This window comes from Sinocyclocheilus grahami, unplaced genomic scaffold (assembly GCF_001515645.1).
Source record: "Sinocyclocheilus grahami isolate Dianchi unplaced genomic scaffold, SAMN03320097.WGS_v1.1 scaffold469.1, whole genome shotgun sequence".
In the NCBI taxonomy this organism is placed as follows: Eukaryota; Metazoa; Chordata; class Actinopteri; order Cypriniformes; family Cyprinidae; genus Sinocyclocheilus; species Sinocyclocheilus grahami.
Window position 1 is genome coordinate 36546 of NW_015505648.1, and position 14001 is coordinate 50546.

The 14001-nt window shown below is 36.2% G+C and overlaps 1 protein-coding gene across 1 annotated transcript in view; it reads left to right on the forward strand.

The window, feature by feature from the left end:
- The window catches only part of LOC107553290 (rhomboid-related protein 3-like), a 23586-nt gene extending 9856 nt beyond the window's left edge, over window positions 1-13730 (forward strand). Inside the window, exons 5-8 of the mRNA XM_016235480.1 lie at window positions 2680-2792; window positions 9340-9440; window positions 11416-11476; window positions 12762-13730. Of these exons, the coding sequence (XP_016090966.1) occupies window positions 2680-2792; window positions 9340-9440; window positions 11416-11476; window positions 12762-13033 (547 nt within the window). The 3' untranslated portion in view covers window positions 13034-13730. The remainder of the gene's footprint in view (window positions 1-2679; window positions 2793-9339; window positions 9441-11415; window positions 11477-12761) is intronic.
- The last annotated feature ends 271 nt before the right edge of the window (window positions 13731-14001 follow it).

The window sequence follows — 14001 nt, forward strand, 5'->3', positions numbered from 1 at the left end:
AAGATGTATTTGTATCTCAAATCATCCAAGAGTATTGCAGCCTCAAAAATGTGGCTCACTGCTGCTAATTCATGCCATTTTTAGATACAGTTTTGATTAGCTGTTTCTTTTCTGGCATTTTAAAATGCTTACTCCCTCAATGCACCATTTTCAGGCACAAAAAAATGCTATTAAACCACATTTCAAAAAGCTTTTTTGAAGGCCTGTGTCCCAGGTTGATAGAGGGCTTGAACCCCTGTGATGTGCCTGATGTGCTGTGATCTGTGGAGTTTAATGTTTTATATTACACTCATCTACAGAGTAATCTCCCCATTAACCCAAGCTAGTGATCCGCTCTGTCTGCTGCACCAACAGAATCCCAATAGGAGAACACACAGACACAGGCTTTTCAAAAGTCACTCTATAACTTGGTTTCATCAGCAGCAGTGGGTAGGACATGACTCATTCTGAGATGGTGTCACAGAATTGCAGCATTAAACACCACATGATATCATCCACATGATCTCAGATGATCAGCAGTTGTATCAAACATCATTTTGTTTGGAACAGAAACAGAAATGTTCTATTTGCATTGTCCACTAACCTTTTTATTTTGCCTTTCTATGGCCCTTCACATGATTCTGCTTGTAATCTGATGGGTAAAGGCCATTTTAAAGGTCAATGCCAGAAGAAAACTGGTACTTACTGTACGTGCGTTGTTTTTGGTATTATCCTGTCCTTGAAAGTTTTGAGATTCTTTTAATATATCTCACCACACAAAAGAATGCTGGGACAATTTTTATTCGACAACATGCTAATGCTATTCCTTATAAAACATTTATTTTAATATTTAAACTATACAATGGATCACATCTTTAAACTTTTTAAATGTTCTTTCCTTCACAAATCTATATTTATATCTTTTTTATGAGAGGCGAATTTGTGTTTACTGGAGGAGCAAAGCAAAAGTGTTGTTGCTCTGATCTCATGTGGTAATATGATCAGTTCAATAAACAAGAAGTTAATACCAAGACACAGTGTTGCCACTTACTTTCTCAGCTAACAATAGTTCTAATAGTTCTAAACAAAGCCACAGCAGAATTATTTGTCACACGTCTTTATTAAAGTACAGTACAGTATGTACATGCAGTATCATTTGTATGTGATTGTATGTATGCATACTATTTTCATGAAAAATGTGTGAAAAATTTCCCTCATATTTCAATCGTTTCATGGCAGTGATTTAATTATCTTTTATTCTGGAAACTGTGGGTTTTGTTGAAGCAGAGATCAGTTTCAGATCAGACCCCTAGCCATTCATAATTCAAGATCATTCATGCAGATTGTCCTGATAAGTAATTGAGTTACTTTTATATGCTGTTTCTGGGGACATGAACTGTCTTTTGTTGTGAAAGATGGACAGTGCTTGTACTGAATATTGGGTAACATATTCAGAGATGTTCACATTCAGTTAAGATATTGTATTAAAGGCTCTTTATCTTCAGTTTCATTTCTTTGTTTCTTTTGTCTGTCAGGCTGATGTCTTCATCATCATCCTGATTCTGATTGAATAAGCTGTGTGTCAGTGATTCTTTCTTTTAGCTCTGTAGGATCATCCTACACCGTGACTTAAGTAATATGCCCCAGTTATCTGAAGCTTAGTGAATTTCAGGTCCTTGTTCTATGAGGATAATTATTCTGACCTTGTCCTGCTTCTTATTATTTTAGATCTGGGTCCAGATTTTGCCCCACTGGGCTTCTATCGGATCTGTTTGGCAATGTTGAGGAGAGCCAAGTATGTGACATGAGGAACATTACCTGTAGTGTTTTCTGTCACCCAGATATGTCACTATGCTGTTGTAGATGTGAAGGAGTGTAACTGTTTTCCATGTGCAGTACTGAAAGTCAAAGAATTAGAGCAGTTGGTGAAGTGAACAGGGCTTTAGAAAAAAAGCTGGACTAAACAAAGTTGGAACAGGGGTAGAATTGGGAAATGACTCATGCCAGAATCAGGCCACTTGTGTGTCAGAGCACACCCACTACAGACCTCATCTCTGACACATTACTCTTTTCTGACATGTATTTGAAAATTTTATGTAAGATCACAGCAAAAGCATTTTCAGTTCTTCCATAAATTAAGGTTTATTGAAAGAGGAGCTTGTAAGGAAACAAAAATTTATTTCTGCTAATTAAACCTAGTAGTGTCAGTTAAAGTTACCTATTGACTGTTTAATAACCAGATATTCTTGAGTTCACCACTGGCATCTGGAGGTTGATAAGGGCAGATGGTGGTACAGTAATCATATTAATTTTTGCTCTTATGATCTGTGATCAATTAGAGAATAATCAAGGAAAAAGTCCACGCAACCTTCAAAAAGATATTGTGAAAGTAATCCAAATAGAGCGATTTAATCCAAGTCTTCTGAAAAGATATGATTACGTTATATGATAAACCGATTTAATTGAGGCTTTTATTCACGTATAAACAATAATGAGTGCAAATACATAGATACATACAGCACATAAAATATGGTAAATAGAAGGAGGTTTTTATGGGAGTGCACCAAATTGTAAAATCTAGCAACTTCTGAAAATAACTAAATATACAGACACTCTAATCTAATCTAATCTGGGGAAAAAATATTAATCCCTTTCTCAGGGACATCTGTAATTGTGCTAATGCTGATTTATATGTTTCAGAATTGAACACCTGGGTCTAAATATGGCCATGCAACTTTTGGTGGGTGTGCCATTAGAGATGGTCCACGGAGCTTTGAGAATCGGCCTGGTTTATGTGTGTGGTGTACTGGCAGGTGAGTCAAACTCCGCATATATTTTAGGTTTTCTGTTTGTGATGAGAAAGTGTGTTTTCTTAGTGCAATCTCCTTGAAGTGCCCCTGTTATGCTCTTTTGGATATTACCTTTCATGTAGTGTGCAATATAGCTGTTTGTGAATGTAAAAGGTCTGCAAAATTTCAAAGAGCAAAGTGCACAACAATTGGAGTTATTGTCTCCCAGAAGAAATCACCAATACTGAACTGTCTGAAACATGTCATCAGTAATTCCAAACCTTAATTCCTGCATAAACAGGAAAGGTTACATAGGTTACAAATTTGCATAATTCCTACCTATAGTCTTCTTTGGCTGCCTGTGAACAATGTGTACTTTGACCCGCCCTCAAAAACTGTAGCTGTAGCCTGGAAGAGTTTGGTTTGTGTTGTCGTCATATCTAGAAGATGCTGTTCTCTGCACTGCGAAAGTAAAAATCACTTTGCATGTACTCCCAAAGGATGAGGATGTGAATAGTCAGTGGTTACAATTCATTTTTACAGTGACACCACAGCATTATAACTCCAACCTTTTGTGGTGTCCCTGTCATTTTACTGACGACTGCTTCTCAAATCTTGCTGAGTTCAACATGGGATTTGCAAAATGCTTATTCACAAGCAGTACCCACTTTATTTGTCTTGCGCCGCTGGGTCACAACCTGTATATATGATTACTCATTTATGTGCATATTTTCTACCGAGTATTCAAAACATGTAGTTTGTTTTATATGTGTACACCCAGTGCACAGCTGTCACCTTCTGCCAACTCAAATTATTGTCTTGAAATACTGTGGGCCCACTATTACCTAAAATTGTGTTGATTAATGCAGACTGTCTTATTCTTACTACTTTGAGTAGTGATACATTATGGAGCAAGATTTTGATACTGTTTATATCAGTGTTTCTCAACCCTGGTCCTGGGCGCCCCCCAACACTGCACATTTTGTGTGTCTCCCTAATCAAACACACCTGATTCAACTCATGAGCTCATTAGAAGAAACTCCAGGACCTGAAATGGGTGTGTCAGATAAGGGAGACATACAAAATGTGCAGTGTTGGGGGGCGCCCAGGGTTGAGAAACACTGGTTTATATCAATGTGTATACAACAGCTGAGAAAGCCTGCTGAGCTGGCATTCAGATATAGTAAAGGGAGTTTAGTTTCCGACATGCACTGTTAGCAGTAGACCAATCACAACAGACTGGGCCATCTGACTAGTCAGAGCAGAATAGGTGCTTGGAAAGGACTGGTTTAGAGACATTTCAGAGAAAGATCTAATGCTGCACTGTATATTATGATAAAATTGAAGTGTTCTTGGACCTTGAATGCATTTAAACCTCCAAAACAAAATTAGGAACTTTAAAAAGGCATGTAAAAAGGACATTCTTTAGTCATGGGAACATGGGAAAATTTCTTGCTCTTTTAACTTTTTTGCTAAACATTACTTTTGCAGCTGTGGCCAAACCACTCCATCTCTGACTTGTCTGTCCAGATCACATTTTTCCAGAACTCCTGTTCTACTTGTGTTGGATTGCAAACATCCATTTTGTCTTGCTGTTCTTTTTTGAAAGCAGAGGCTTCTTCCTTGCTGACCTCACATGCAGATTTGTGCACCCTTTTTTAAATGGTCATATGAATGTTCTGGAGCAACTTCACAAAATCAACAGTTATTTGGATGTAGGACTTGTTCAGCCAACACAGATTTGTCACTTCTACTTGTAAGACTGACTGAGCACAAATTAAAGGGGTCATGAACTGTGTTTTTTATTTTGTACTGTTCTCTGAGATCCACTTATAATGTTATCAAGAATTTTACATCAAAAAACATCAATTTAGAAGTAATAGGATATTTCGGACCCCCCTCATCAGATTGCTCTGTTTGAATAGGTGTGGCGGATTGTAGACTATGATTAGCTAATAGTTGTGTATGTTTGACAGCCTACATCCTTCACAGATGGACACTGTTGTGATTTAGGTTAAAACCGCATAAATACTCATATCAAATGATCTGTTTAACAGACAAATCAATAGTGATCACGTAATAAAAACAGTTACTCGAACTTGTGTGTTGCGACATAACTGTCGGATCTAATATAGTTAGCACATCATCATCTTTTCGTTTCAATCTTTCTGAAAATCCCCCATCTGAATTGTACCTTGTTTGTAAACTAATCCTTGGTAAAATGAAGTGAACAAAGGACCAAGTTCTTATTGACGCAGTCTGGAACTTCATTAAAAATAAAGTTCATACACTCTTTCCTAATATTTGGATCAGAAGGAAGGCAATGCAAAGATTCCACATGATCCACAACTTGGCACTGCACAGTGTCTTGTTGTCTTTGGAGCCATCATTATAGTTTGGTTTCTGCACAGACCTGCACATTTGCCTCTCTTGAAAATACTACATGCGCAAATCATTGGGTGAAACTAAATGGGCAGCGATGTAGAGGCAGGTGTTTATCTTCTTCTGCGTTCATTCAGTGCTTATCCACACTATTACATCACAGAGTAGATCCCCTGATATCATCCTAGGGTTCTTCACTCTTAAAAATAAAGGTGCTTCAAAAGGTTCTTCAAGCGATGCCATAGAAGAACCATTTTTGGTTCCACAAAGAACCATTCAGTCAAAGGTTCTTTAAAGAACCATCTCTTTCTTACCTTTTTGTAATCTGAAGAACCTTATTTCGCCACAAAGAACCTTTTATGAAACAGAAAGGTTCTTCAGATGTTAAAGGTTTTTTATGGAACCATTTAGACAAAAAGGTTCTTCTATGGCATCGTGAAGCACCTTTATTTTTAAGAGCGTTTGAGACTTTCTGAAGCATCTTGTGCTCTGCTCTTGAGGTGAGTTTGGTGAAGTGGTCCAGCCTGGACAGATTACCAGTGGTCTGAAACCTTCTCCATTTGTAGGTTATTTCAGATACATTGGAATAGAGGATTTAAAGAAGTTAGAAATGGCTACAAGGGTGCTTCTCAAATGGAAGAGCACATCCATTTTGGGCTGCATATCTAGGCTGCCACGTCATCAAGCTTTGTCAAAAGATGTCTCAATTTGAAGGATCCTTAGAAGACAGTCTGCATTTCATGTCCTTTATTGAGCCTGTTTTGAAGGATGCATCTGGTGCATCCTTCACGTCCTTCAATCGCCGACAATCCTTTGCATAGATTCCATCCAATTCATGAAAAATTTATTTGCTGAAAATAAATCAAGACTGAGCTTGTTCAATTTCATTATATTATGTAAGAAAAATGTTTTTTGAGATGAATGCAATATGTTTTCTTTCATGTTGTAAATGAATCACATAATGCTAAACTGCGTTAATAAAGCACTGGGAGGCCACAGACCGTTGTCATTACCTGTACTGCATTAATACAGTAAGTTAATATAAGTAAAGTGTTCTTCAAATTATCATTTGAATAGTATTTTTGTTCTGTAACCAGGGAGGCAGAAACATATATGGCCATGCACACTTACTAGACCATCTCATTCTAGCGTTTAATGCTTAGAAGGACTCTAGTCATGAAGCATCAGAAGGACTGGTCTAGGAAGGACACATCCTCAGATGCAGCCTTCCCTTTGAGAAATAACCTTCATCCCTTTCCAGACTCCTAATACTCAACAGCCTTCATTCAAGGGTTCAGGCAGGTCTTCTGACCATGACATGACACTTATGACTTAACCAGACTAGTTTATTGAGGTCACATTTATCTTTATTGTTGTTCTATTAATTTACCCTTCTTCCTACAAATTGCTGTTAATTAATCTAATTGTTGGGCATTAGATTAAGTGTGCAAACTTTTTCTACACATATTTAACCGTACAAATCATTACAAAATGTATATTCCAATAGTCATCAATTATATAGATTTTATACATTGTCATTGGTAATATGTCAATTTTGATTTGATGTGGTACTCCAACCACTATAATTTTGTGTAATTTACTTACAAATGAAGTTGAAATTCTAAAAACTCATAAAATCAAGTCAAAATCCTGGAAATTATTCAAATGAGTCAACGGATGGAAGCAAACATGTTGGTATAGCATTATGATTATATAATTATTTCCATGTCTAGCCATGTGCTTTCAGACTTGTGAAGATTAACAAATGGAAAGCTGATTAAATGCGACAAACACTCTGAGCTTTTCCAACATTAGAAAACCTCACACAACAGTCTGCAACCCCTGCTGAGAGGAACAAAAACAACAAAAAACAAACAAACTGGAGAATGCAAGAAAAACAGAGATGAAGAGGCATGAGGAGTGAAAGTGAGAATGATGCAGAGCAAAGGAGAGAAGAAAGGAGGGGGGAAGTTCACCTGCATTTTCCATCAGCTGTGGGGTTTGATTTGAAGTGGAAATGTCATTTCATTCTCCCTGATGACATTAGCAGCTAATATCGGTCGGTGTGTGTGTGTGTGTGTGTGTGTGTGTGTGTGTGTGTGTGTGTGCTCCTGGAGAATCAGCAGCAGATGTCATGAGGGGGCAGTTTAACCGCAGCCCTCACTTTACTGCAGCCCATACCCAGAACTGGAAAATTAGTCATACATTTTTGGAATATCTTGGAAAAGGCGCAAGTTAGAATGTGAAATGCTAAAGACTGTTTGTAGAGCTTACAGCATATATAAACCGGTTTGGTTATGCAAGTTTAAAAACGTTTGACCTCTGTCATTGCCAACAAAGGGTATATAACAAAGTATTGAGATGAAATTTTGTTATTGACCAAATACTTATTTTCCACCATAATTTGCAAATAAATTCTTTAAAAATCCTACAATGTGATTTTCTGGATTTTTTTTCCTAATTTTGTCTCTCATAGTTGAGGTATACCTATGATGAAAATTACAGGCCTCTCTCATCTTTTTAAGTGGGAGAACTTGCACAATTGGTGGCTGACTAAATACTTTTTTCCCCCCTGTATATACTGCAATACTTTGTCAAAAACCTTTGTGAATTACATCGCCAGAGGACTTTCCTGGTCTGATCTTTTGCCCTAAACTGAGTGGAATTTGAGAGAAAAAGCTTGATAAATGAAAAGACGTATTGTATTTAAACCTCCCGCTTTTACAAAGAGAAAAGACTGAATCAAGCTAACTGAGTGTAAAGAGCGCAATATCTCATATTGATATCTTTTCTTTATTCTCACATTTCATCCCAAAAAATATATATTATATTAACAGCTTTGAGGCCTAAAATAAAATAATTCCACAACAAAAGTGCTTTTATTAAGCAAAAACCTTCATAAACCATGTGGGGAGCATGTCCCATGAATATTTAGATTTATGGTAATTATATATTTACATTTCTGCATTATTACATTACATTTATTATATTTGCTTCTCCCCAATCATAAATATTTGGTATATTTTATTTTTTTTAGTGAATTATACTTTTAATATCTGATGGTTCTTCTGCACATTTAAATTCCTTCATTAGCGTATGGATATCCTATTAAAACATTAAAATGTTGTAGAGATATATGCATTGCAGCTACAGAAACATGAAAAGGTCAGTTAAAGATGAAATAACCCCATGAGGTGTCACTAAGTCACATCCCTCTACTAGTATTTCACATTCATCAACAATGGTGTGTAAGTCTGATCACAATGTGTGTATGTACTGTGTGAATGTGGATGTACATAATGGCATCTTCACAAGGCACTGCCATTCTCTGCCTAGAGAAACTTGATATAGTAATTAGAGGTTGCTCTGCTTGTTTTCATCTCCACATACAGACATTACACTTTTTACACTTGTTCACTTGATATTGCTGTTTTCTTTAGTAGTATCCAAATAACATGATTAAAATGGGTGCCTAATTTTCACCAGATACAGAACTTTCTTGTTTTTGCATTTGTGTGTGTGTGTGTGTGTGTGTTTACCTTGCATTATCCCACAGAATAAACATATGGTGCATTGTGCAACCTGCATTTTTAAATTAATAATTGTACATAATAAATTAAAAAAATATAATAAATACATATTTTATGTCAATTTTAAGTGAGTTATATTTGAAAATACTGTACATATTTTAAAATGAATTCTTCAACTGGATTTAGATCATCTTGCAGATATGTCATGAGAATCAGCAGGACGCTATCATAAAGCCTCGAGTTACGTGTTATGAATAAAATCTTTACAGGGATGCCTTGATACAGTAAATCAAGTTTCAGTTTGTTCTGATTTCATTAAAACACCCACATTAAGGAATAGTTTTATTACAATTTTGTATTTTCCGTACCCATTCCAACCCCATTATTTTCTTTCTTCTGGGAAACACAAAAGGAGATCTTAGGCAAAATGTCTCATGAACTTACGATAGCTTTTAAGCCATTGATCACTGATACTCTTTCCATTTGCCAACTTTTAAATCTCATTTGCCATCATTAGTTCAAATGTTATTTGGTCAATGCTTAACAGTGGTTTTGTTTCATATGATAATGACTCCAGTTTATAAGAAAGTGAAAATATCGGTGATGCCTGAACATAAGTTTGTGTCATGGTGACTTTTGTCTGCATTGCCTTCCTGCAGGTTCATTGGCAGTGTCAGTGACGGACATGACAGCACCTGTGGTCGGTTCATCAGGTGGAGTCTACGCTCTGGTCTCCGCCCACCTAGCCAACGTTGTCATGGTAATCAAGAAATGTCTATATTTTCTTATTATGGCAGTTTGAGCAGTTGTGAAAATGTATTGCTCTAGAAAATGAATATTGTTCAGCATCAGTTTTTGATAATGCTTAGAGATATCAAATAATCCATTAATCACTGTGGTGACACTAAGTGGGTACTGTATGTGTAGTATATAGACTTCAATCTTAATTCAGCTCCTGTTTTGAAAAATATCAGGATGCCCTTGACTCAGACTGTCAGGATAAATGATGAGTGTGAAGTTCAGCCTGATGTCTCTTGTCACAAAAAATTACTCAACTTCAAGCAATTAGCCCTCTCCCTTTATTTCAGATACAGATGATCAAATAGCTGAAAGATTGTAAGGTTCGCCTTTTAGTCATGCATATGATATTGAGCATGTTTACATGCACACCAGTAAACTGATAACTAACAAATATCCGCTTATCAAAATAACCAGCTTTCCCCGTTTACATGCACATCAGTAACCAGGGGCCTGTTTCAAAAAACAAGTTTACCAAATAAGCCAGGCTTATTTCAGCTAGTCTGACTTATTTTGAACCAAATCAACTGACAAGAAGTCAGACTAACTGAAATAAACCTGTCTTATTTGGTAAACTTGTTTTATGAAATAGCCCCCTGACATTGCAAGCATAAGCTGCGTTTACATGACTTTATGAACAAATCAGGTTATTTCCCTGTAGTGACTTCAAAATACAATCATTTGTGTATGTGACTCAGAGTATTCCATATATTGTCAGTTGTGATGTTAAATAAAGCTTTCAACATGTCTTAGGGAAACTTACAGCTCATATATTATCCTCTCATGGAGTTATAAATGCAGCATTTATAGGCCTATATTTCCTTCTTTACTGCAAAATATTTGCTCTGTCTAGATGCACTTAAATCTGCACTAATGATGCATTCCTGTCACGTATCACACATGCGCACTTTAATAAGCAGACAGAAAGCGTTTTATTGTGTTTACATGCCACGCAAAATCGGGGTAAGAGGCAAAAAAACTACCTGTGTCGACCAGTTTATGCTTACGCCGTTTATGACCTTACTACGATAAAAGAAAACAGGTTACCGCTTTACATGACCATGTGCGTTTTTGGCTTATTAAGCATAATTGGCTTAAGAACATGCATGTAAACGCACAGGTTGTGTTTGTTTTGATCTCTGCATTAAGACTTTATTCTTTTTATAGTTGTTCACTTCTTGTTGCTGTTTTCTTCAGTAGTATCTAAATAACGCGGTCAGAACCGATGCCTATGTTTCCCCAGAAACATATTTTTGTTTTTATGTCTTGCTCTATCTCAGTCAATCAACTTACAGTACATTGTATAACCTACATATACATTTTATATAATAATACAATACAATAATTGTCTATTTTGTAGCTCCTCCTCCTCTGTCATTGACCAATCAAAGACCTATGTGCTATTCACCGAAGCTTTGACCTTCTCTCTAAATGAATGGAGGTGTTTTGTACTGCATGATGACCTGGTCAGAGTCATTAAATATTATCACCGCGACTGTCCACAGTCTCTCAAGTCAAATCATGAACCCTCCTGTACTTGCTCAGCATTTCAGATAGAACTTTTAGTGTCAGCACTGGTACATGATATGGACTCAGATTACACATAGACTGTCTACAACAAAAACTGAACTCTCATTAGGTCAAATCAAATCTGATTTATTATGTATAATGCATGCAGAACTGCAAGACTAACCTTGAATTAGCTGATGAATGACAGGTGCTAATGCTGCTCCCTTTGATAGTCACAGGATCACTGAAAATGCCAGAACAAATATACATCTCAGTCTGAAGCAACCTTGATAAAGTGGGGTACCAAAACCAATTCCCTGGAACAACACCAGAAGAGTATTAGAATGAATACTGAAGTGTTTTCTCTCTTAACTACCAATTTTTTTGTCATTTCTCCTAATTTGATGTTTCTCTCCCTCTGTTTACAGAACTGGTCAGGAATGAAGTGTCAGTTCAAGCTCTTTCGCATGGCAATGGCTCTGGTGTGCAGTATGTAATATGTTTTTATGTTATTCATGCTAAAATAGTCTTTAGTTTGTGAGACTGTAAGTCTGTGATTGAAATATTGAATGATCATGATATTCTAGGGGATTGACAATATATCTATACCATATTGGTTATTAGCTGATTTTAGAGATTTTTTTTTTTTATTGGCTATTTATTTGTGCATTCTCATTTCCTTAATCTTTCAAAAAAATTATATATATATATATTTATTTTATATTGCAATTATAATTATATATAATTCATTATATTTTTTTGAATCTATTTTATTTTGCAGTGCTTAACTTTAAATTCAACAAGAAAAACTGAATTTTAATATAGTTGTCAGGGGTTGTAGTTCACATACACAACACGGAATAAATTATAGACACTTTACTTAGCCAGGAGAATCAACACCATAAACTACACAAAATCACAGACAACACTGATCAATAAACAGAAAGAAATGAGGCCTTAAATACACAGAGGGAATAATCAGTGGAACAGGTGTGAAGTTCAAACAGAAGCTTTTGGGATATGGGAACCACATGAACACTAGAACAAAACCAAAACAGAACATACTCATGATAATAGGCCAGTTCTTCCAGAGCTAGGAGGATATGTACAGAATTGTTCTAATCAATGAAAGTGAATTAAGTAATGTTTTTCCCCACAATTGTATTGCACACAACATAAGTTGGTTCACAAGATAAAATGATGAGCTGAATGCTACTAACTTTATCTTGACCTATAAATAATTATAGTTACCAAATACCTGTGAATCAAAATTTTCTACAATGACGCGGATAACTTTTGCGTCCACTGTCAGTATCCACCTTTTTCTTCAACGCGGAAGTAAGCCTATGGGCAAGACTTCCGGTTCATTAGCCACTATAGGGAAATATCGAGAAGAATAACAACGTGCAGTTAACAGTAAAACTGTTTGCATTATAAACCAGTGTGTTCGTAATTAAGACAACACATTCAAATAATATGGTAAGACATAAATTTTCAATATCAAGCAGCAAAACGAGAGGTTCGGTACAGCTAAAAATAGCTGGATGCGGATGAGACCGGAAGCCAGACCCATAGAATTTACAAATGGCCATGCCCATTTTTACGGGAAGAATAAGGTTGATAAGTCCAAGAAACATAAAAATACACAAAAAAACAAAAGCAAAACATAAAAAATTACTTAGTGCACTTAAGTTTTCTGCATTTAAGATTTGCTGTGTTTTTAAATGAAATGTGTAATATATGTAAACCCTCACATTGCTTTCTGTATCTACAGTGAGTGTGGAGTTTGGTCGTGCCGTCTGGCTTCGGTTCTATCCCCCAGCCTTCCCACCATGCCCTAATCCCAGCTTTGTGGCCCACCTTGGGGGTGTGGTAGTGGGCCTCACCCTTGGCGTTGTAGTTCTTCAGAACTATGAACAGCGTTTGCAGGAACAGTCCTTGTTCTGGATCTTCTTCAGTGTCTACACGCTCTTTATCTTCTGTGGAATCTTCTGGAACATTTTTGCTTACAGTCTCTTGGATGTCAAGTTACCCCCACCTCCATGAGGCCCAGAGTGTGTGTTTGTGTGTGCGAAATGACAGGCAACATCATTTAACAGTTGTAAAGGTCATAAATGAGAAACAAATGCTAAGTACCTTACTGCAGTCCTCCTGCAATTTTGTAGTTTGTGTTAGTGCCTAAACCATGCCAAGTCATCAAAGCAGCTAAAACAGCAGAATCCGGTTTTTAAGCAATGGTGAATGTAAATTTGCAGGAGAAGCTCAAAGGTTGATGCGTTTTACAGCTACATACTTTGTGCGAGCCATCGGGGGCTATCAGCGATAGCACAAGTATTCATTTCAAAATAAACTTGGGTTTAGTAGCAGCTGCTGGCTTGTCAGCTTTTCAAGGTGCCAGGTAAAATGGTTTTCAGTTGTTGAAGGAATGAATATATTCCTTTAAAGCACAGAATCCGAGGTTGCATGAGCAAAGAGAAATATCAGTGTTTTATGAGGACATTTTAGTAAGTGTTCTATATTTTTATAAACATCTAAATATAAGTACATGAGGTAGTATGAGCACTGTTACAGCTCATTGTGTGTGAAGGGCCTTTAAAAATTATTTAAGATTAACCGAAGTAGCAAGTAACAGCTAGATTAATTTACAAACAAAATGTGTTATTTTCTGATAAATGTTTCAATGTTAAAAGGTCAGTTTAAAATAGCTGCAATCCCTTACTATTCTCAGTGGCGGTCTACGACAGAATTTGTCACTTTTTAAAATGTAAATTAATATTAATCTAATTAATCAAGGATTCTATTATATTTTATTACTGATAATCATGTTCCCATACAACAGGAGATTTCTCCCTTATATATAAAAATATTAGTAATTAACTTGATAATTAATGACAAGTTATAATCTTTCTGATTGGTGTTTGGACTTTCATTTTTAGGTTGTGTTTGAAAGTCTGTAACCTGTGGCTTTAAGCACAGCCTTCATGATGTACTAAAATAATACTGAAAGCTAATTA